Source organism: Mesoplodon bidens, assembly GCF_964165515.1.
Source record: "Mesoplodon bidens genome assembly, chromosome: 9".
Classification (NCBI taxonomy): domain Eukaryota; kingdom Metazoa; phylum Chordata; class Mammalia; order Artiodactyla; family Ziphiidae; genus Mesoplodon; species Mesoplodon bidens.
Window position 1 is genome coordinate 14,858,919 of NC_138166.1, and position 18,962 is coordinate 14,877,880.

At 36.1% G+C, this 18,962-nt stretch overlaps 1 protein-coding gene across 3 annotated transcripts in view; it reads right to left on the minus strand.

Moving 5' to 3' along the window:
• Positions 1–458: 458 nt before the first annotated feature.
• PNPLA8 (patatin like domain 8, phospholipase A2) overlaps positions 459–18,962 on the minus strand; it is a 135,608-nt gene continuing 117,104 nt past the window's right edge. For all 3 annotated transcript variants that reach the window (XM_081244724.1, XM_081244725.1, XM_081244723.1), the window contains exons 7-10: positions 18,261–18,318; positions 15,975–16,169; positions 7,444–7,639; positions 459–1,526 (exon numbers count right to left, since the gene is read on the minus strand). In XM_081244724.1, coding sequence (XP_081100850.1) covers positions 1,252–1,526; positions 7,444–7,639; positions 15,975–16,169; positions 18,261–18,318 — 724 coding nt within the window. In that variant the 3' untranslated portion in view covers positions 459–1,251. The remainder of the gene's footprint in view (positions 1,527–7,443; positions 7,640–15,974; positions 16,170–18,260; positions 18,319–18,962) is intronic.

Consider the following 18,962-nt stretch of genomic DNA (forward strand, 5'->3'; position numbering starts at 1 on the left):
AGGTCACAAAGAGAAGGGCTCTGCATCGGAGCCCGAGCTGCATCCAGACACTCAGCTCCCCCAGCATCTGTGAACCACGCCTCACTGCCTCTTCGCATCAGTGTTGCAAAGACGCAATATGACAATTTCCATAAGGGGTTTAGCTCTACTTTACATGTACAAAGCAAAGGACACTCACCTTTTTTCATTTCTCTTCATAAATCTAAACATGGTGAAAGATTTACATGGCAGATAGATAACACAACCAAGATGAATCTGATTAGCATAAACAATGATTCGGGTTGGTGTATGTGTTATTAACCTCTGTGAAGTCCAGATGATTAAAGGAGTTAAGGTAAAACAAGCCTGACATTTTTTAAAGCATACTGCTGACAGGTATATTCAAATGCTACAAAGAGACGAAGGGCTACATTATGAATAATAATTTAAAAATGACATTAGCCTTTTAACATAGATTATTTCAATAGTTTATTTTTGTTAATGATGGGGCATTTTCTCAGTAAATTCCAATAATTACTTTCATAACAGTGAATGCTAAGCTAGAGCTAGAAAAGTTAACATACAGCATTATCTTGAAACTTCAGGGGGAAAAAGTGGTTGACTGGAACTTCACCTATCAGAACCAAACAATGTTGAAATAAACACATGTGGGATAGAAAACTGTATCTGGCTCTTTCATATTTCAAATGTAAAAGTCCTCTGATGGAGAGAATCCCATTTTTCCTGTATCTGTTTAGATGATATGACAATAGTAGAAGGCAACATTTGGGATGCAGAACGTAGCTAGTGAAAACCTATGTGTTGTTTAAAGAGATGAATTATTTTAAGAAGAGATTAGCTTTTCCACATGGAAGAAAATCAATGATCAAATAAAGTTAACATGATTATGGTGACTGAAGTAAAAATACCAAGTATAATATGACAGCTTTCAGTCCTTGTTTGGCACATATATTAATAAATGTTCAAACATCAAACAATACAACACCAATATGTACTAAAACCAACTGGCACAGTAAGATTCCTAACGGGTGGTTAATTATGAACATCATAGAAACCTAATTCCCAGATGAATCCTGTAACCACGCACACGCTCTCTGTACTGTACAAGCTGGTCCGAACACTGTCTTTTCAGGATTCCCCAGAATTCTAAGCATTTCAAAGGTAGTCACGCTGAACCCCACAATTCCTTATTGAATTCTGTGGATCTTCTGAACAGGCATTCAGTTAGGAGGCTATATATGCACACACTCATCACAATTTTGAAAAGAACGGAAGGCCTTCATACATGTCAGTTTTTAGTTTTATCCAATCATTAATTTTCTGCAGAGTTGTTTTTTCTTGACTTAATATTTTTGCAAGTTTTTTCATTTTTTCTTCATTTCTTTCTATGTACTTCAACCCCTCCAACTGCAGCTGATCCAGCTTTTCATTTCGACTTTCATCTAGAGGTATGTTTTCACAAATAACAGGATTAAATCTAAAATAGGTGTCAGGAGGTAACAGACCATCAAGCATTACATGGACTTCTGTTAAAACAAAAAGAGGATAGGGTGAATTAAAAAATCGACTTATTCTGCAATGATCTAATTTTATGTTATTTACAATTATCCAATTTTAGGCAAATTACAAAGCCTTGCTTTCTTCCACACTCCAGCTAAATAAAAGCAGGAGTAAAGAATCCATAATATTGAATATAACTATGAAATGAAATTCATCTCCCAAAATACGCCATATAATTCTGATAAATTAGGACCCCTGCTCCAGGACTCTCTTCTCTGTTTTCGGTCATACTGTTAGCCACTGTTGAAATGCCTTTCCAACCTTCCTTTTTTGTTTTTTAATTTCTTTTTTTATAATTAATTTTTATTGGAGTACATGTTTTTTAATTTCTTGAGATCATCTTTATTGAGGTATAGTTTACCTCAATAAGATTCGCCGATTTTAAGTGTCTAAATTGACGGGTTTTGACAAACGTATACACTGTGTTACCACCGCGACAATCATGACACAGAACGTTTTCTGTCATCCCAAAAGCTTCTTCATGCTTTTTTATGGTTGGTCCTCCCCTACCCTTTGCTTTTTCTAGAATTTCATATAAACAGAATCATAAATATATATAGCGCTTCTGGGTCTGGTTAGCTTCTTTTACCCAGCAATATGCTTCTGAAATACATGTTGCAGGATGGATCAATAGTTCCTTCCTTTTTATTGCTGAGTAGTAATCCACTGTACGGATATAACACAATTTGTTCTCTCCGGTCTGGTTCCCTTCTGTTTTTAGCTATTAGAAATAATCCTAAATAATTTTGTAGATATATGGTTCCATTTCTCTTGGGTAAATACTCAGGGACGAAATTTCTCATTCATATGGTAAAAGTTTATTTATCTTATTAATAACCACAATACTGTTTTCCAAATGGTTGCACTATTCTGCATGCCAACCACTAGGATATCTTAGTTCCCACTGTTCCACATCTTTTCCAAGACTCTCGGTCTTAATTTTAATCATTCTAGAGGATGTGTACTGGGATCTTGTGGTTTTAATTTTCATTTCTCTAAGGACTAATAATGTTGAAAAGTCTTTCATGTACTTATTAGTCATCTGTGCATCTTCTTCAGTGAAGCATCTGTTCAAATATCTTGGCCAATTTTTTTCCCACTGAATTTTTGTTTTCATCTCTGTATATTCCTTATATTATACAATGTAAGCATTTTCTATATATATTGCATCTGATTATACATTTGGTTCTGATGATGGATCAAACACATATTTTACTAATATTTTATTTCAGTCTATAGCTTGTCTTTTCATTTTATTAAAAGTGTCTTTTGAAGAACAAAATTATAACTTGATGAAGTCTAATTTATCTGTTTTTCCTTTTATGTCCATGTTTATTGTGTCTTATCAAAGACTCTTTACTTAACCCAAGGTCATTAAGATTTTCTCCAGGGTATCCTAGAGGATTTGCAGTTTTAACTCTTGTATTTAGGTCTGTGACCCATTTCAAGTTAGGTTCTGTGTATGATGTGAAGGGTCAAGGTTCAATTTTTAAAATACAGTTATCTAATTGTCCCAGTACCATTTGTTGAAAAGATTATCCTTTCCTCATTGAATTACCTTTGTCAAAAATCTTTTGAGCATACATGTCTGGATCAATTTCTGTACTATTAGGTACCACTGATCTTCTGTCTGTCTTTATACAAATACCACCCTTGCTTACTGTAGTTTTATAGTCTTGAAATCAGAGGGTCTAAGTCCTCCAATTTTGTTTTGTTTTTTTCAAAATTGTTTTGGTTATTCTAGGTCCTTCCCATATTCATAAAAAATTTATAGTCATCTTGTTAATCTCTACCCCAGAAAAAGTCCGTTTTCATTTATATAGCAGTTGCATGAAGTCCATAGATCAATTTGTGGTCTGCCACCATAACAATACTGAAATTTTCAATTCATTAGCATGGTATTGATACATCGATTTATTTGGGCCTTCTTTAACTTCTCTCCATAGTGTTTTGTAGTTTCTACTGTTCAGGTCTTGCGTATAATTTGTTAAATAGTTTCTTAAGTACTTAATATTTTGATGCTATTATAAATAATATCTATCTTTGTATATATTTAACTTCAATTTCTAATTGTTCATTGCTAGTATGCAGAAATACAATTGATTTTTATTGACCTTATATTCTTCAACTTTGCTAAACTCACTTAGTTCTAGTAGCTTTTTTGTGTGTGTGTGTGTGTGGTACGCGGGTCTCTCACTGTTGTGGCCTCTCCCACTGCAGAGCACAGGCTCCGGACGCGCAGGCTCAGCGGCCATGGCTCACGGGCCCAGCCGCTCCGTGGCATATGGGATCTTCCCGGACTGGGGCACGAACCCATGTCCCCTGCATCAGCAGGCAGACTCTCAACCACTGTGCCACCAGGGAAGCCCTCTAGTAGCTTTTTTATAGATTACTTAGGATTGTCAGCATAGACAACTGTGTTGTCTATAAATATTTACTTTTCATTTCTAATTTATACGCCTTTTATTTCCTTTTATTGCCTTACTGCACAGAAAAGGACCTCCAGTACAACACGAGCTGGAAGTGAGGAGAAACCTCGTACTCTGCTCCTCATCTTACGTACAAAGGATTCAGTCTTTCACCACTAAACATGAGGCCACCTCTAGTGTTTTCATAGAGGCCCTTTATCAGACTGAGGAAGTTCCCTCCTGTTCCTCATCTGCTGAAAGTTTTTATCATGAATAGTTGGTGAACTTTACTAAATGCCTTTTCTGCATCTATTGAGATTATCATAAATTTTTCCTTGTTTTGTCTGTTCATACAGTGAATTATATTGATTTTTTTGAACGTTAAGCCAAACTCATATTCCTGAGATATACCTTATTGGATTATGCTGTATTCTCCTTTTTAAATATTGCTGAATTCAATTTATTAGTATATTTTAAGGACTTCTGCATACATATTAATAGGGAATATTGACTGGTATTTTAATGTTTTTTAATAATGTTTTTGCCAGGTTTAGGTGTCAGGGTAATGCTGGCTTTAGGAAATGAGCTGGTAAGTATTTATTCTTCTTCTATTTTCTCCATGTTTTTGTACAGAATTGCTGTTAATCTTATCAACTGTATTTTTCATTTCAGACATTACATTTTTCACTTCTACAGATTTGATTTGGGTCTTTTCTATATCACCCATATCTCTCCTCATCATGTTCAAATCTTCCTCTATCTCACTGAATGTGGTGTATACTTAGAATAGCTATTATAACATCCTCTGTCTGCCAATTCTCTCATATGTTTCATATCTAGGTCTGTTCTCATTGATTGGATTTTCTCCTGGTTAAATATATCTTTTCATGCTTCTTTGTATGCCTGGTCATTTTTTAATTGCATGCCAAACATTGTGAATCTTACATTTTTGTGTGCTGGAATCTGTTGCATTCCTTTAAATATTGCTGGCTGTTATTCTAACAGTGGATGCTGTTAACTGGAACTCAATTTGACCTTTTTGAGAATTGCTTTGAAGCTGTGTTAGGGTGGATCCAGAGCAGCCTTCAGTCTAGAACTAATCTGATGTCACTACTGAGACAATACCCTTCTGAGGACTCTACTGCACATCCCACATATTACAAGGTCTTTCTAATTTAGGTGATGGAAATCTGAGCTGCCTGGTCCCGTGTGAGCCCCAAGGGTTGTTCTATTTAATCCTTTCTGGGGTAATCTGCCTTGGGTAGTTTCCTCACATGCTTGCACACAACACAGATCAGTACTCAAGGGGACTCCTCTGCATAGCTCTGGAGCACTCTCTCCATGAAGCTGCCTTCTCTGTAGTATTTTGCCCACAAATTCTCGTTTCCTTGGCCTCTTTGAATCCCAAACTCTGTTTTCTGAGAGCCTGGGACTGTCCTGCTTGAGTTCCCCACTCCTCATGCTATCACCTAGAAACACTTCCAGGTAGCAAGTTGGGCAATCATGTGATTACTTCATTTATTCTCCTTCTCTCAGGGATCAGTGACCTTGCCACCTGTCATCTAATGTCTGAAAACCATTGCTCTGTACAGTTTTCTAATGATTTAAGGTAGGAGGAAATATATGGCTCCTATTATTCCATCATGGCCAGAAGTTGAAGTCTGAACCCTCTTTTAAAATGTCCAAACCCTAACTATCTTTTAAGACCCATATCAAGTCTAATTTGCTTCTTGTAAATAAATTGTCTACAGCAATCTAGTTTAGTTTTCTCATAGGCTTAATCGTCTACATCTATTCACCATTTATTTGGCAACTGATAATATATTAGATTGAACCAAATGAAACTGCTGTTTCTATACATCGATAACCATCTAGTATCAGCAATTACATATGTTTCACTCTTATTAATTCTTCATTAACTAAAGCGTAAGTGAATGAAGGCAGCATTTCATATTTCTTGAAAATTTCAAACAAGCCCATCACATGGTTTGCACAAGGTATACATGTAAGTATTATGAGACTGGGTGATCAAAGCTATTTTTTTCTAAGAAGACTGCTTACGGTAAGAATATTTTATTGATTTGACAACAAAATTTCAGATAGTGAAAAATCCAGAATGTCACCTTTTCTTGGGTTATCATTTAATAGATAAACATCCTTAGTGGGGAGTTTAAGAGCCTCATGTAGGCTAATGACTCAGTCAGTAACATGATAATATAGAAAGAATGAGATTCAGAAGCAAGGGGCTGTTAACTGGGAACAATTCCTTTTACAAATTTAATAACAGATTTCACATAGGACTGAAAAATAATATAGTAAAATAAGGAGATCTAGACTTCAAGGCCCAAACTAGAAAGTCAACAAGTACTGACTGTCTACTATGTGCCAGGCATTGCAGTCAACATAGTTAACAGGATAAGTTCCTGCTTACATTCTGGTGGGATATAGAGATCATCAGCAATTAAACAAGCAAATATGTAATATATTGGGGTGGCCAAAAAGTTTGTTCGGGTTTTTCATACCACCTTACTGGAAAACCAAATGAACTTTTTGGCTAAACCAATACATCCATAATGAGATAAATGCTCTAAGAGGGAAAAGAAAGAAAGAAAGCAAGAAGTAGGATAAGGGGTTAGAGTGAGTGAGATGGTGAGGGGTTTAGAAAGTGATCAGAAAAGGGCTCTCTGGGGAAGTGATACCTGAACAGAGACCTGAATGAAGTGAGGGTGGGAATCAAGCATGTATCTGGGGGAAGGCCTTACAAAAAGACAGCAATTCCCTGAGGCAGGAGCCTTCTTAGCAAGTTTGAGAAACAGCAAGAGTTATAGTGTAGTTGGACACATTTTATACAGGAGACACGTCTTGAGAGAGAGGGAAGACATGCATTCAAAGGCCAGGTCCTTCCAGGGCCTGGTGAATTTCAGTGAATGAGGCTTTTGGATTTTGTTCTAAGTGTGATGGGAAGCCTAGATGGTTTTGAGCCGGGTAAAGATATGATTTAATTTACATTTTAAAAGGACCACTTGGGCCTTTATATGAAGACTAGATTATAGAGGCAGCCAGAGTGGAAGTAAGGACTTATTCCAGTTTGCCGCCACATTACTAAATAATCGAATTCCGTAAGTACTCTGATTCTCTCCCTGTTACCATGTGTTTATCTGAACCAACCTGACACCTTTCCTTTTCCCTGTTTCTTAAGAGTCTCCAACCAAGCCTCTGTGCTATTCCTGCTTCAGCTACTTCTCCAGCTGTAAGGAGGCCAAGGTAGCTCTAGCTCCCACACGGAGAAGTCACTACTGCAGGGTTACTGGGAAGAAATGAGTGAAGAGAAAGAGAAACGACAAACACCTGCTCCCATGTGCTTCCTAAGCCTACAACAGAGACATAACAACATACTCTTTGCAGTGAGCATCAGCATATTCTATCAAAAACTGAATTCTAGAAGTACGTTAAGGCAGCAAATAAACAGACTAACCTTCTGTGTCTGTAGCACTGTTAATAACGTTAGACAGTTTGGTTTTCAGGCTCGTGTGTGTCGCGGTGTTTCTCACGTCACTCTCGTAACGTCCAGTGCCCAAGGACACTATGCACTCTAATGGGACGTCTGGCCAAAGACATTTACACTCGTGTATTGCTAATGCTGAAGGGTTATTCAGGAGCAAACCTCCATCCTGCAAAACATAAGTAAAGCAAATAGAGGACAGAACTCTTCAAAGTGAAATTCTCTTCTACAAATATGAAAACAAATTATATTTTCAACAGTTTGAAATTTACTCACCAGGAAAGCTGAACTATGTAACAAACTGACCAAATTATTTAAAGACGAGATTCCTTTCAAGTGAATTTATTTTATATACTACAGCTGCAAAAGAAGTCATGTGAAAACTCACTGGCCTCACTGGCTTTACTAAACTTTCCTTTCCTGTTACAAAATTCTCTGAACTTCTTGGATTGCTCTGTATATTTTGCTCAAAACTACTGAAATGAACTGAATTAGTTTTTAAAGATTTGTATCCTTGTTTAGTGGTTAATATAGATTCTGTATAAAATCTAACAAAAGAATTGTGGTTCTACCAAACAAACAAGACCAGTTCTTTCACAAGTCTAATCTAACCAAATTTATTCATTTAAGTTGAAATTGTATTAACAATACAATTTCAAAGTATCAAATGCACTTACTACAGATATAACCTAAACAAAGCAGGCCACTTTATAGTTCTAAGCATTTATCAATGCTTCAAAATAAGCATTGATTTCGAAGACTCCACAAGGGAAGAAGGGTAAAATATGCTGACAGAGTGCGGTAAGAATGTAGCGGAATAGAAGTATGTAACCAAAGACAAATATCGTATGATACTGCTTATATGTGGAATCTTAAAAAAAAAAGATACAAATGAACTTATTTACAAAACAGAAATAGACCCACAGACACAGAGAACAAACTTACAGTTACCAAAAAAAAAAAAAAGGAAAGGGGAGGGGGGAAGAACAAATTAGGAGGTTGGAATGAACATATACACACACCACTGTACATAAAATAGATAAACAACAAGAACGTACTGCACAGCACAGGGAACTGTACTCAGTATTTTGTAATAATCTATATGGGAAAAGAATCTGAGAAAGAATAGATGTACATAAAAATGTATAACTGAATCACTTTGCTGTATACCTGGAACTAACAGGACATTGTAAGTCAACTATACTTCAATTAAAACAAATTTCCAAAAAAAAAAAATATATTAACTAGTCTCACATTCCTGGGATAGACCTCACTTGGAATTAGTATATCCATTCAATTTTGAAAAGCTATAAACTGTTAGAAATTATTCCTTCTAATAGGCCCAAATCTCCCTCCCTGTAGCCCGTCCCTACTAATTCTAGATTTGTATTTTGAAGCTACACGAAATTCAACATCGTGTGATCCTACGGCCTGGCCATCCATGAATTACTTGCAGTCTTCGGAAGGAGGCCCATTCGCTTGCCTTCAGGGCTCTGCACACGCTGTCAACTCAAGAGTCTCCTTCCCCAGCCCCCTTCTTGGCTCAGCTCCCACTTATTCTCCAAATCATGGTCCAAGAGTCATTATTCCCACAGGAACCTAACTGAAATAATCCTAACATACTTAGTAGAAAACAATCCATTTCTACTGGAAGATAAGACAATGCTGAATTCTGTACCAGTACATTAAAAAAGAATTTTGAAAAAACATGCTTTCCGCAAGAATGGGAAGAGAAATACAACCTTAAATTGTCATGCAGTGATGCAGTACATGTTTTAAATGAAGGCAGCACCTTTATTATAGTAATTCAAAGAGGCCAAAAAGCACGTAGTGACTAGAGTTTGGGGGACCACTATCCTTGTGTGTGCTGAGTTTGACAGCAGATGAACTGAGACTGTATCTGCTGGAACCGATCACCCACTTGCCCCAAAGAACAAGTAGGAACTAAATTCACAGGTCATTTGAAACTCCGCGTGCCTTGTTACTGTAATGGCATTTAATTCTCTGAGCTTCCTGGCCACCCACACAGTCCAATCCTCCTTCCCCGCATCCTAAACCCTTCCACTGGGCTCTGTGGAATTGTTAGAACTCCCAACGTAATCTCACCTACTTCTGAAAGTGCTCTCTTCTTCTTTGACTTAGCAGAAATGTGGCTCTTCCCCAACATCATTTTCCAGGAGGTGTTGATTCTTTCATATCTCAGTGGCTAGGAGGAGGGATGATGTCTTACTTGTTTTAGCATCCCTTCCAGACCATTATGAGTCCTAATCCACTTGGGAAATTCATGCTCTTTAAAGGCTCGGCTATTCAGCCAAGCCACCACTTCCTCATCATTGTTGTCACCTAGCAAGCTCCCCAGTCAACTAATTAAGTCAGCACCTGGCTCATAGATTTTCTATCGACCCCATGCAGAAAGGGGTGGAAATTCTTTTTACTACCCTGTGTGACTTCACATCTTTGTAACACCTTGGACTCTCAGTTCTCAATCTTTTTTTTTTTTTTTTTTGCGGTACGCGGGCCTCTCACTGCTGTGGCCTCTCCCGTTGCGGAGCACAGGCTCTGGACACACAGGCTCAGTGGCCATGGTTCACGGGCCTAGCCGTTCCCCGGCATGTGGGATCTTCCCGGACCGGGGAACGAACCCGTGTCCCCTGCATTGGCAGGCGGACTCCCAACCACTGTGCCACCAGGGAAGCCTCAGTTCTCAATCTTATCTTCAAAAAATATTCTTTTATCTACTCTCCAAGATCACACATTAGCTCTTGTTATCAAAATAAATGGAATCATGCAGTATGTGGTTTTGGGGTCTGGGTTCTTTCACCTAGAATAATGCTTGTGAGATCCATCCGTGTCATTGTACATGTCAGTAATTAATTCCTTTTTTTACTGCTGAGGAACATTTCATTATTTGGATGTATCACAGTTCGTTTATCCATTCAGCAGTTGAAGGGAACTACTTTTAAATTTAGCTACTTATATATCTGTTGAAAGTCATGAATTGGCTAGGCATTTGTATTATTCAACTGCAAAAATCTACTTGGACTCATTAAATGTGGATAGTAATAAGTTATTTCCTAAAGGCTTTCCCAAGTACAAATTTTAATTTAATCCTTTCAACTATTTCCTTTGTTCTCAATTAATATGAATGACACCCATCCCATATTTCATTTCTAATTTAGCAAAAAAGCTATTTCTTTTATTATATTATTTTTATCTTAAATTCTATAGTTATACACTGTGTAACTTCTAATCATCTGGGTATTTTATTTTCTATTATTTTATTTATTTATTTTTAACATCTTCATTGGAGTATAACTGCTTTACAATGGTGTGTTAGTTCCTGCTGTTTAACAAAGTGAATCAGCTATACATATACATATATCCCCATATCCCCTCCCTCTTGCATCTCCCTCCCACCCTCCCTATCCCACCCCTCTAGGTGGTCACAAAGCACCGGGCTGGGCTGATCTCCGTTTGCTCTGCGGCTGCTTCCCACTAGCTATCTATTTTACATTTGGTAGTGTATATATGTCCATGCCACTCTCTCACTTCGTCCCAGCTTACCCTTCCCCTCCCCATGTCCTCAAGTCCATTCTCTACATCTGCGTCATTATTCCTGTCCTGCTCCTAGGTTCTTCAGAACCCCCCCCTTTTTTTAGATTCCATATATATATATATATATATATATATATATATATATATATATATATGTTAGCATACGGTATTTGTTTTTCTCTCATCTGGGTATTTTACATGAAACACTTCTTCATTATTATAAAAGCTATAAAGAAGGATTAGAGAAGACAAAACGGGGAGAAAAGAAGGGGCAAACAAGGTTTACCAAGAATTGATAACAGTAAAATTAATCCCACATCAAAACTTGCCAAGTTTTCAACAGTTTTAATAGCCATGCTTCAAATTAAATTCCTGTTCCTTAAACTTTACTTGCTTTCCATCAAAAAAAGGGCAGAAGTTAACATTTTGGGCACTCGCTTTAGTCCAGTGGTGAGGCACACCATTCCTTAAGCTCTGTTTACAGTTAGCCTACTCTCGTCAGACGCCTCTGCTGTCAGCAAGTCGTCAGGCTAACGTTATGTCTGTGGGATCTCCTGAAGCCTTTCCATTCATTACAGTATTCATACTCACAGTTAGTTATTGTGTACTTGGTGTTTGTCAGCCACTGCTCATGCTAGGTGCTGAGGTAAAATAGACTCGAAAAATAAACTTATTAAATAAATTGACACTTATCTTTTAGAAGTACACACACGATTGTGTTTTAACTGCAGTACATCATGCATGTACTTAATAGCCTAATATTTAGATACTTTTTATTGCTTTTAATGTATATTTAATCATTTCAAATCATAATTTATACCAGAAAATAACCACTGGGCAACACGAATGCCTCTTGATCATCTCATCTTATTTTTTAGGGTTTAATATTTTTATTTTGTTTTTTAAGAAACTTTTTTTTTTGGCCACACTGCGCAGCTTGCAGGATCTCAGTTCCCCAACCAGGGACTGAACCTGGGCCACGGTAATGAAAGCGTCAAATCTTAACCACTAAACCACCGGGGAACTCCCTATAGGGTTTTTTAAAAATTTTGTTTTTTATTATGATAAAATATATATAATATAAAACTGGTCCTTTTAACCTTTTTTAAGGTTACAAGTCAGTGGCATTAATAACATTCAGAATGTTTTACAATTATCACCACTATCTATTTCCAAAACGTTTTTATCACCACAAACAGAATCTGCAACCATTAAGCAATGACTCCCCATCCTCCCCTCCCCATCCTATTTCTATCCTGATCAACTATTCATTCTTTATACATAAACTCAGAAGAAGACTTCTTTGTAGAACCAATCCTGACAAAATAAATCACATCTTTTACACTTCTTAACCCTGTACATATTTTTATTATTGAATTTATCATCTCATTCTATAACTCTGTTTATATTCTCCTGGTTTGAGCTACTTGAGGGTAGGATCCAGGAAACACAAACAATATGCTAGCAATTATTAAAAACCTTTATATTTTTTATGGTTAACATAGGGCCTGGCACTGAGTAAGCACTCACTACATTTTTGTCCAGTTATAATGAAAATTATTAGTTGTGGCCTGGCACAGGCATAATTTAGCACAGAAAATGCTAGGCAGGCTCTTTCTGCTAAAAACACTCTTTATCTGGAAAGTTTATATGAAATATCATAATTCATTTTATGTTAATGTATGCTGAGTTCTGAATGTAACCTTTTAAAATGTAAATAAAGTCTAAAAGAAATAATGTATTAGAATTTGCCATCAAAACCTTCAGCGCAAGCTAATTTATCAGGATCTTTCTCCAAAGACAGTGAATAAATGATTTAATTCTGGAGGTAGAGATGGAAAAAGATAAGAGAGAAGGGATATGCATATGACCAAACTCATCAGATTGTATATATCAAATATGTGTAGTTTTTATCAATTTTACTTCAATAAAGTTGTTAAAAAGAGAGAAGGGATAATGTTGTGTAAAAACTATTATTTGATAAATATGATGCTACTTGGATAGGGGTAGAGAAATAATACTTTGGAAGCTACTCAAAAAGAATTCTTCCTACTTTATAACTTCCTAGGACATCTAATAAGCCTTGTAATACTGTAATAACACTCTTCTCTTTACAAAGACAAATGAAATCTACCCATCTACTGACTCATACCTCTTAATTACTTACAGCAGTGCTTTCAATAACTGTTCAAATAGAATATAAATGTATAATTTATACTTTACCTGATAAATGTATAATTTATACTTTACCTGAAAAAGGATACGAACTTACATTAAAACGTATGTCAGGCGTGACAGTTAAAAAGGATTTTAAAAATGAGACTGGAAATACTGAATATAATTATTCTAAGAACTAAGGATAAGAGGATTGTAATAAGTAGCGTATTTTAGTTTTAAACTCCTTGGCAACTTTTGAAGGGTTGGAAAGGAACTTTGCTTGGATGTTTTCTTTGTTTAAGCAATTAAGATCATTCACATCTTAGAATACTCTCATCAACCTTTCATGGTGTCTTTAGAGGAGAAAAATATCCCTCTTCCTCAAGTATCCTGAAAAGGATATGCAATAAGAAAAATATTTGCTTAAATAAGGTTTGCTTAGACTCCAGCTTTCTTCTGAATATTCTTAAGTTAGATGTGCCAGTCTTTTTGGAATCAAGTCACTGATTTACATGAACGTATATTCTCTGTATATGTGGTAACATGCATTATTTTTTAATTTTTTACTTATTTTATTTTTACTTTTGGCTGTACCACACAACATGTGGGATCTTAGTTCCCTGACCAGGGATCGAACCTGCACCCGCTGCAGTGGAAGCATGTAGTCTTAACCACTGGACCACCAGGGAAGTCCACACTTTTTAATTTTTTTAAATTGAAGTACAGTTCATTTACAATATCATGTTAGTTTCAGGTATACAGCACAGCCATTCAGTTTTTTATATATATATATATATATATATATATATATATATATATATATATATATATATATATATATATATTATCCTTCAGATTCTCTTCCCTTATAGGTTATTACAAAATACTGAGTATATTTCCGTGTGTAGTTATATGCTTTAAATAAAATTTATGTAAGAAGTTATTTTAATCTGTAGATCAGCCTAAGTTCAAAGATTACAGTCATCAAAATAAAAATTGCTATGCATGGAAAGGAATATCATTAGCTTATCTGAAATGGAAAAAGAACCACTGAATTACTCTGGTTTGTTATTTGTATTCTACAGGACTGAATTAAACCTCAGAACTATTTCCTCTTAGATAAAGAATAAAGAGCAAATGAGATAACTCCTTTGGGAGTCTGGGAACATATGGTCCTGAAATGCAGTAACTTAATTGAGACTTTCACTAGTATTTGGCGTAACTGCAATTCTGTAGCATGACAACCATCTTAAAGTCATAAGTTACAAACCTGAACTATTATATTCCCAAATACATTGTTATTTCTCCATTTACGACATGGTGAAAATACTATGGAATATGGAGAAATTGTTGTTACAAACAGCAAGATACATATTAAAATAAAATTTTAATTTTGACCAGTAAGTCCTGAAATCCATGTCAGAAAGAAACTCTACAGCTAGCACTTTCTGCCCTGAGTGGGTGGGATAAAGCAGAGAAAGGCGAGAAGGGGAAGTGCCTTACATAACTCTGCAGTGACTGATCCGACCAAGTGGGAAATAGTCTGCATTGACTCCAAAGATGAAAGGAACCCATTTTCATCTCCTAACTACAAAGATTATGACATTACTTCTGGTAAGACAGAAAGAAAATGGGAGAGCTGAAAATGGGATTACATTTAAAAATATATCTAAGCGGTTACATAAAATTACAGGAGAAAATAAAATTGATAACCACGCTTTAGTTATTATAACATTGACACATGTAAATTAAAATTATATAGTTGATATGTAGTTTATACAGCAGATCTGTGAACTTTTGAACATCTAAAAATCCTTGGCAAAATATGTTTTCTTCTCAACATATATCTGAATACCAAGTGAATACCAGTGAGTGGAGAGGCGAGTTAAGGTTATTGACTCCATCAAAGGAGACTGCAGTGGGATAGCATATAAAAAATTAAGCATATGTTAAAAACATATATTTTGGAAGTATCAGCTCAAAAGCTCTGTTGACTTTTATCATTTAGTATAAGTTATGAGTTCAGATTTCCAAAAATAGTGGAAAAACTTGACAGGGGAAAAATTTATGATAAATAAATGAGTCTATGTCAGAGAAAGTATACATCATTCAACATCAGAGAAATAATGTTCAACTTAACAGATCGTTTAGCCATAAATTTTAAACTAGTGTAATTATAGATAGCATCCCAAGTCTGTCACTTAACAGCTGCAACCCTAGTCCAGTTACTTAGCTTTTCTTATGACTCCAATTTCTCATCTGTAAAATGGAAATCACTCTATGTGCCTCATAAGCAGTGAGGATTATATGAGGAAATGCACACAAAAGACTACATAGGTGTCTGGCACCTAGCTAACCTAATGAGTGTTTACTATTATTATTTTATTACATCATCTCCTTCCAACTACCTCCACCAAAACTGTCAAACAGACTGCATTCTGCATTTTCAGGGACTGTGTTTCACTTTTAATTTTTATTACATTTGGAAAGCCAAGCATACATACTACTTCATTTTCCTATCAAATTAAAATGATCATAACTGGCCATGAATCACATTACAGAAGATACAAATAAATCTTTCCTAAAATATGCTCTCAAGCCAGAAGGCTTGTTAATTTAAAAAAAACAAAGAAGTAAAACTATCTTGTACTGCATGCACAGCTTTTGCCACATGGAGACATGAGGAAAGTCTCCTTGGTTGATCCCTCTGTAAGCTCAGTTGACATTTAATAAGTGCTGATTCCTTTTAATTATGTAAAGTTTTAGAAGATAAACCACATTAGTCAACTTACCTGATGAAGATCATTTCCCAACACATACTCTGCAAAGTAGCCAGGAGCAGCAGATGAGGCTCTAATGGCCTGCCACAGTTTATACTGACAGCCTCCCAAATAGTGAGAGTTGACTCCAGGAAAATGTCCATAGTTTCTGAACACAAAGGCTTTTGGTGTTATCCCTCTGTTCACTATGGTACTTACTGCAGCTACCTAGTAAATTAAAAAGTGAACAATATTATAAGCAGCAATATTTGGGAACTGTCAAAATTAAATATTATTTAGTAGCATGAACAAACAATCTACAACTCCACCCATCAAGATAAATGTATAACATAACTATAATATTAATCAAAGGGAAGCAGATCCTTTTAAATAGGTATTTCTTTACAGGAAAATAGATACAAGGGCTGAGACAATTTTGAGAAATGCATTATAAGAGAACAATAGTAAAAGATATTTTTTGACTACATGATTTGATTAGTTATTTAAAAAGACATTGAAGAAAGCATAAATTTGTAGACCTTTATAGAATAATTGATACTGCAGTAGTAGCAATGAATAAAAACTACTTAAAGATGAATAAATACACTATTTTCATATCATTTATAAATTAGTCATTGTTTCTGTGCTCTTTGAAAGCATTATGACTTTAGTAACTGAAACTCTGACACTAAACAAACTCTCAAGGCTTTCTGATTGTAGTTAATAAGCAGTAGCTGGACAATTTTTTATTGAAAAACCAATGTTTATCACCCAGGGTCTCAGATTTTCTCAGTGTCAGTTGAATTTATGTAAAATGTGATGTATCCTAATGATCTGTAATATAAACTTAAGAGGCTGAAAGGTAATGGTGAGGGTTAAATTGTTAGGGCTCCATGCCAAGCCCTGTCAGGGGCCTGTGTGTTTTGCTATTCTATAAACCAAAAGTCACATTCCAAGTTCGTGTGAGTGACCCAAGTGTGTCTCTAGGCCACTGTGGATAAGAGCTGGCCATACACTAACATCCAGAGGGTCTTTCCATTAACTAGTATACAGGCAGGCTCGATTAAGAAACGTGTCAATGGCTGCCTCATTTATCACGCGTGAATTATTTTTTGAGATGGCTGCAGTTCCCCCACACCCACCCTATTCTTTTTCTTTTTTTTAAGTTGGCAATTCTCACAATTTAAGAATAAACAGGAAGCCCTGTGAAGATACAAGAGAATAAACAAGAGGTGTAGCGTGCATCTTAGGGTCCTCTCCAATGAGCTAGTGCATTTCATTATCATGGCCTCGTGTGGTCTGATGGAGCTACCCCTCCAGCCTCACTGCACACGCTGCCCTAGGATCCCTAGGCTCCAGCCTTCAAGAACTCTTTCAGGGCCTGCATTTCTCCATGGCTCCTTCTGTACACACTGTTCCCTTTGCCAGGAACACTCATCAGCCTTCACACTGAGACCGCAAAGCCCATTTCCTTAGAGCAGCCTCCCTCACGTCTCTGTAAATATATGCTTTCAGAGAACTGTTTTTGTGCTCCATAGCACTTATTTTGGGAAAACTGTATCTCATTTGTGTGATCATTTAACTAATGCTTACTTTGCCCTACTGGACCGTAAACTCCATGTCTGCGTTTACTCACTAATGTATCCAAAGTCCCTAGCATTATGCTGGCACATGGGGTAACATAATTAATATCTAAAGAATGAATAAAAATATGTGCAAGCAAGAGTGAAAGAGCAATAGAGGGAGCTGTATTTGATTTTTTATGGTTACAGCTTGTCACGCAAGAATAAACACAACCTGCATGGGATTTCTGTGTACATAAACCCTTATTCCTTAATCAAATAATGAATTTTGTTAAAGAACACAAAACTCAAGCAATACTCAGATCACTGGGTTTCAAACAAAGTAAATAAAAGGCGAAGCCAAACTGAGACTTATTCTAGTGACATTAACATTTAAAAAACTGGGGTTCCATTTGTATATTAATTTAATATTTTCTAAGAGGCACATAAAGTTTCTTTAAAAAAATCTGGGAGGAAATGCCACAATTTTCCTTAAATACCTAGATGTGATTAACACTATAATAAAATAATTCTTTATCTTTAGTCCCAGTCTTTCATGTTCTTAAACTTTTGTTATACTTTTACTTGATATAGAAAAGGTCCAATGATCACATTCTGTACCTTCACAGAATGAGCCAATATATAACGAATCTATATAATCTACTAAAAGAGGCTCCTAACAAGGGCCTTCATAATAAATCCGTTCACCTGACCTTCAATTCCAATCACGTGTTATATTTAAGAGACTCTAACTTACCTTAGGACACATGGGGTTTCTTGCTGTTTCAATCATTAGTGAAGATCCCATTCTATCCCTTTATTAAAGGAGAAGAATTAAAGTATATCAAAATTTTATTTCCCAACATCAGGGAACATACACTGTGCAATTACTGTTGGCTCATGGCTTGTCAAAACCATGCAGGACATAAAAGTAGTATAAGAATCTCCTCTAGGAAGCTTATAATCCAACTAATGCACATAAAACAATAGTTATCCATTAACCTCTTATTCAAACTGCAAGTATCTACAATTCTGAGGGGGGCAATCAATACAGGCTGCAGTATCTGGAAAAGATGCACGGAGGTGTAGCTTAAGGACACCAACGATGGCAAGAAAACACATTAAAAGCCAGGACATATCCAGAGTAAAGGCACAGAGGCAGAACAACTTGGATGTTTTCAGGATCCTCCTGACGGGATAAAGGAGCTGTGCTGAGATAAGCCTGCAGAAGTGTGGCAGACTAGTTGAAGAACAGTCTAAAAACCAGATCAGGACACTCAGACTTCAAACCTGTTTTAGCAATATAGAACCTATGCCACCCCCCAAAAATGCTTTTTAAATCATCTGAGTTGACATTTGAATTACTGCAACATAACAGAAACTGTCCGTGGGTAGCAATTTTCACAACTCCATTATAAGGTAATTTTATTTCAGTGCAGACTTTTTCCAGACTTAAAAA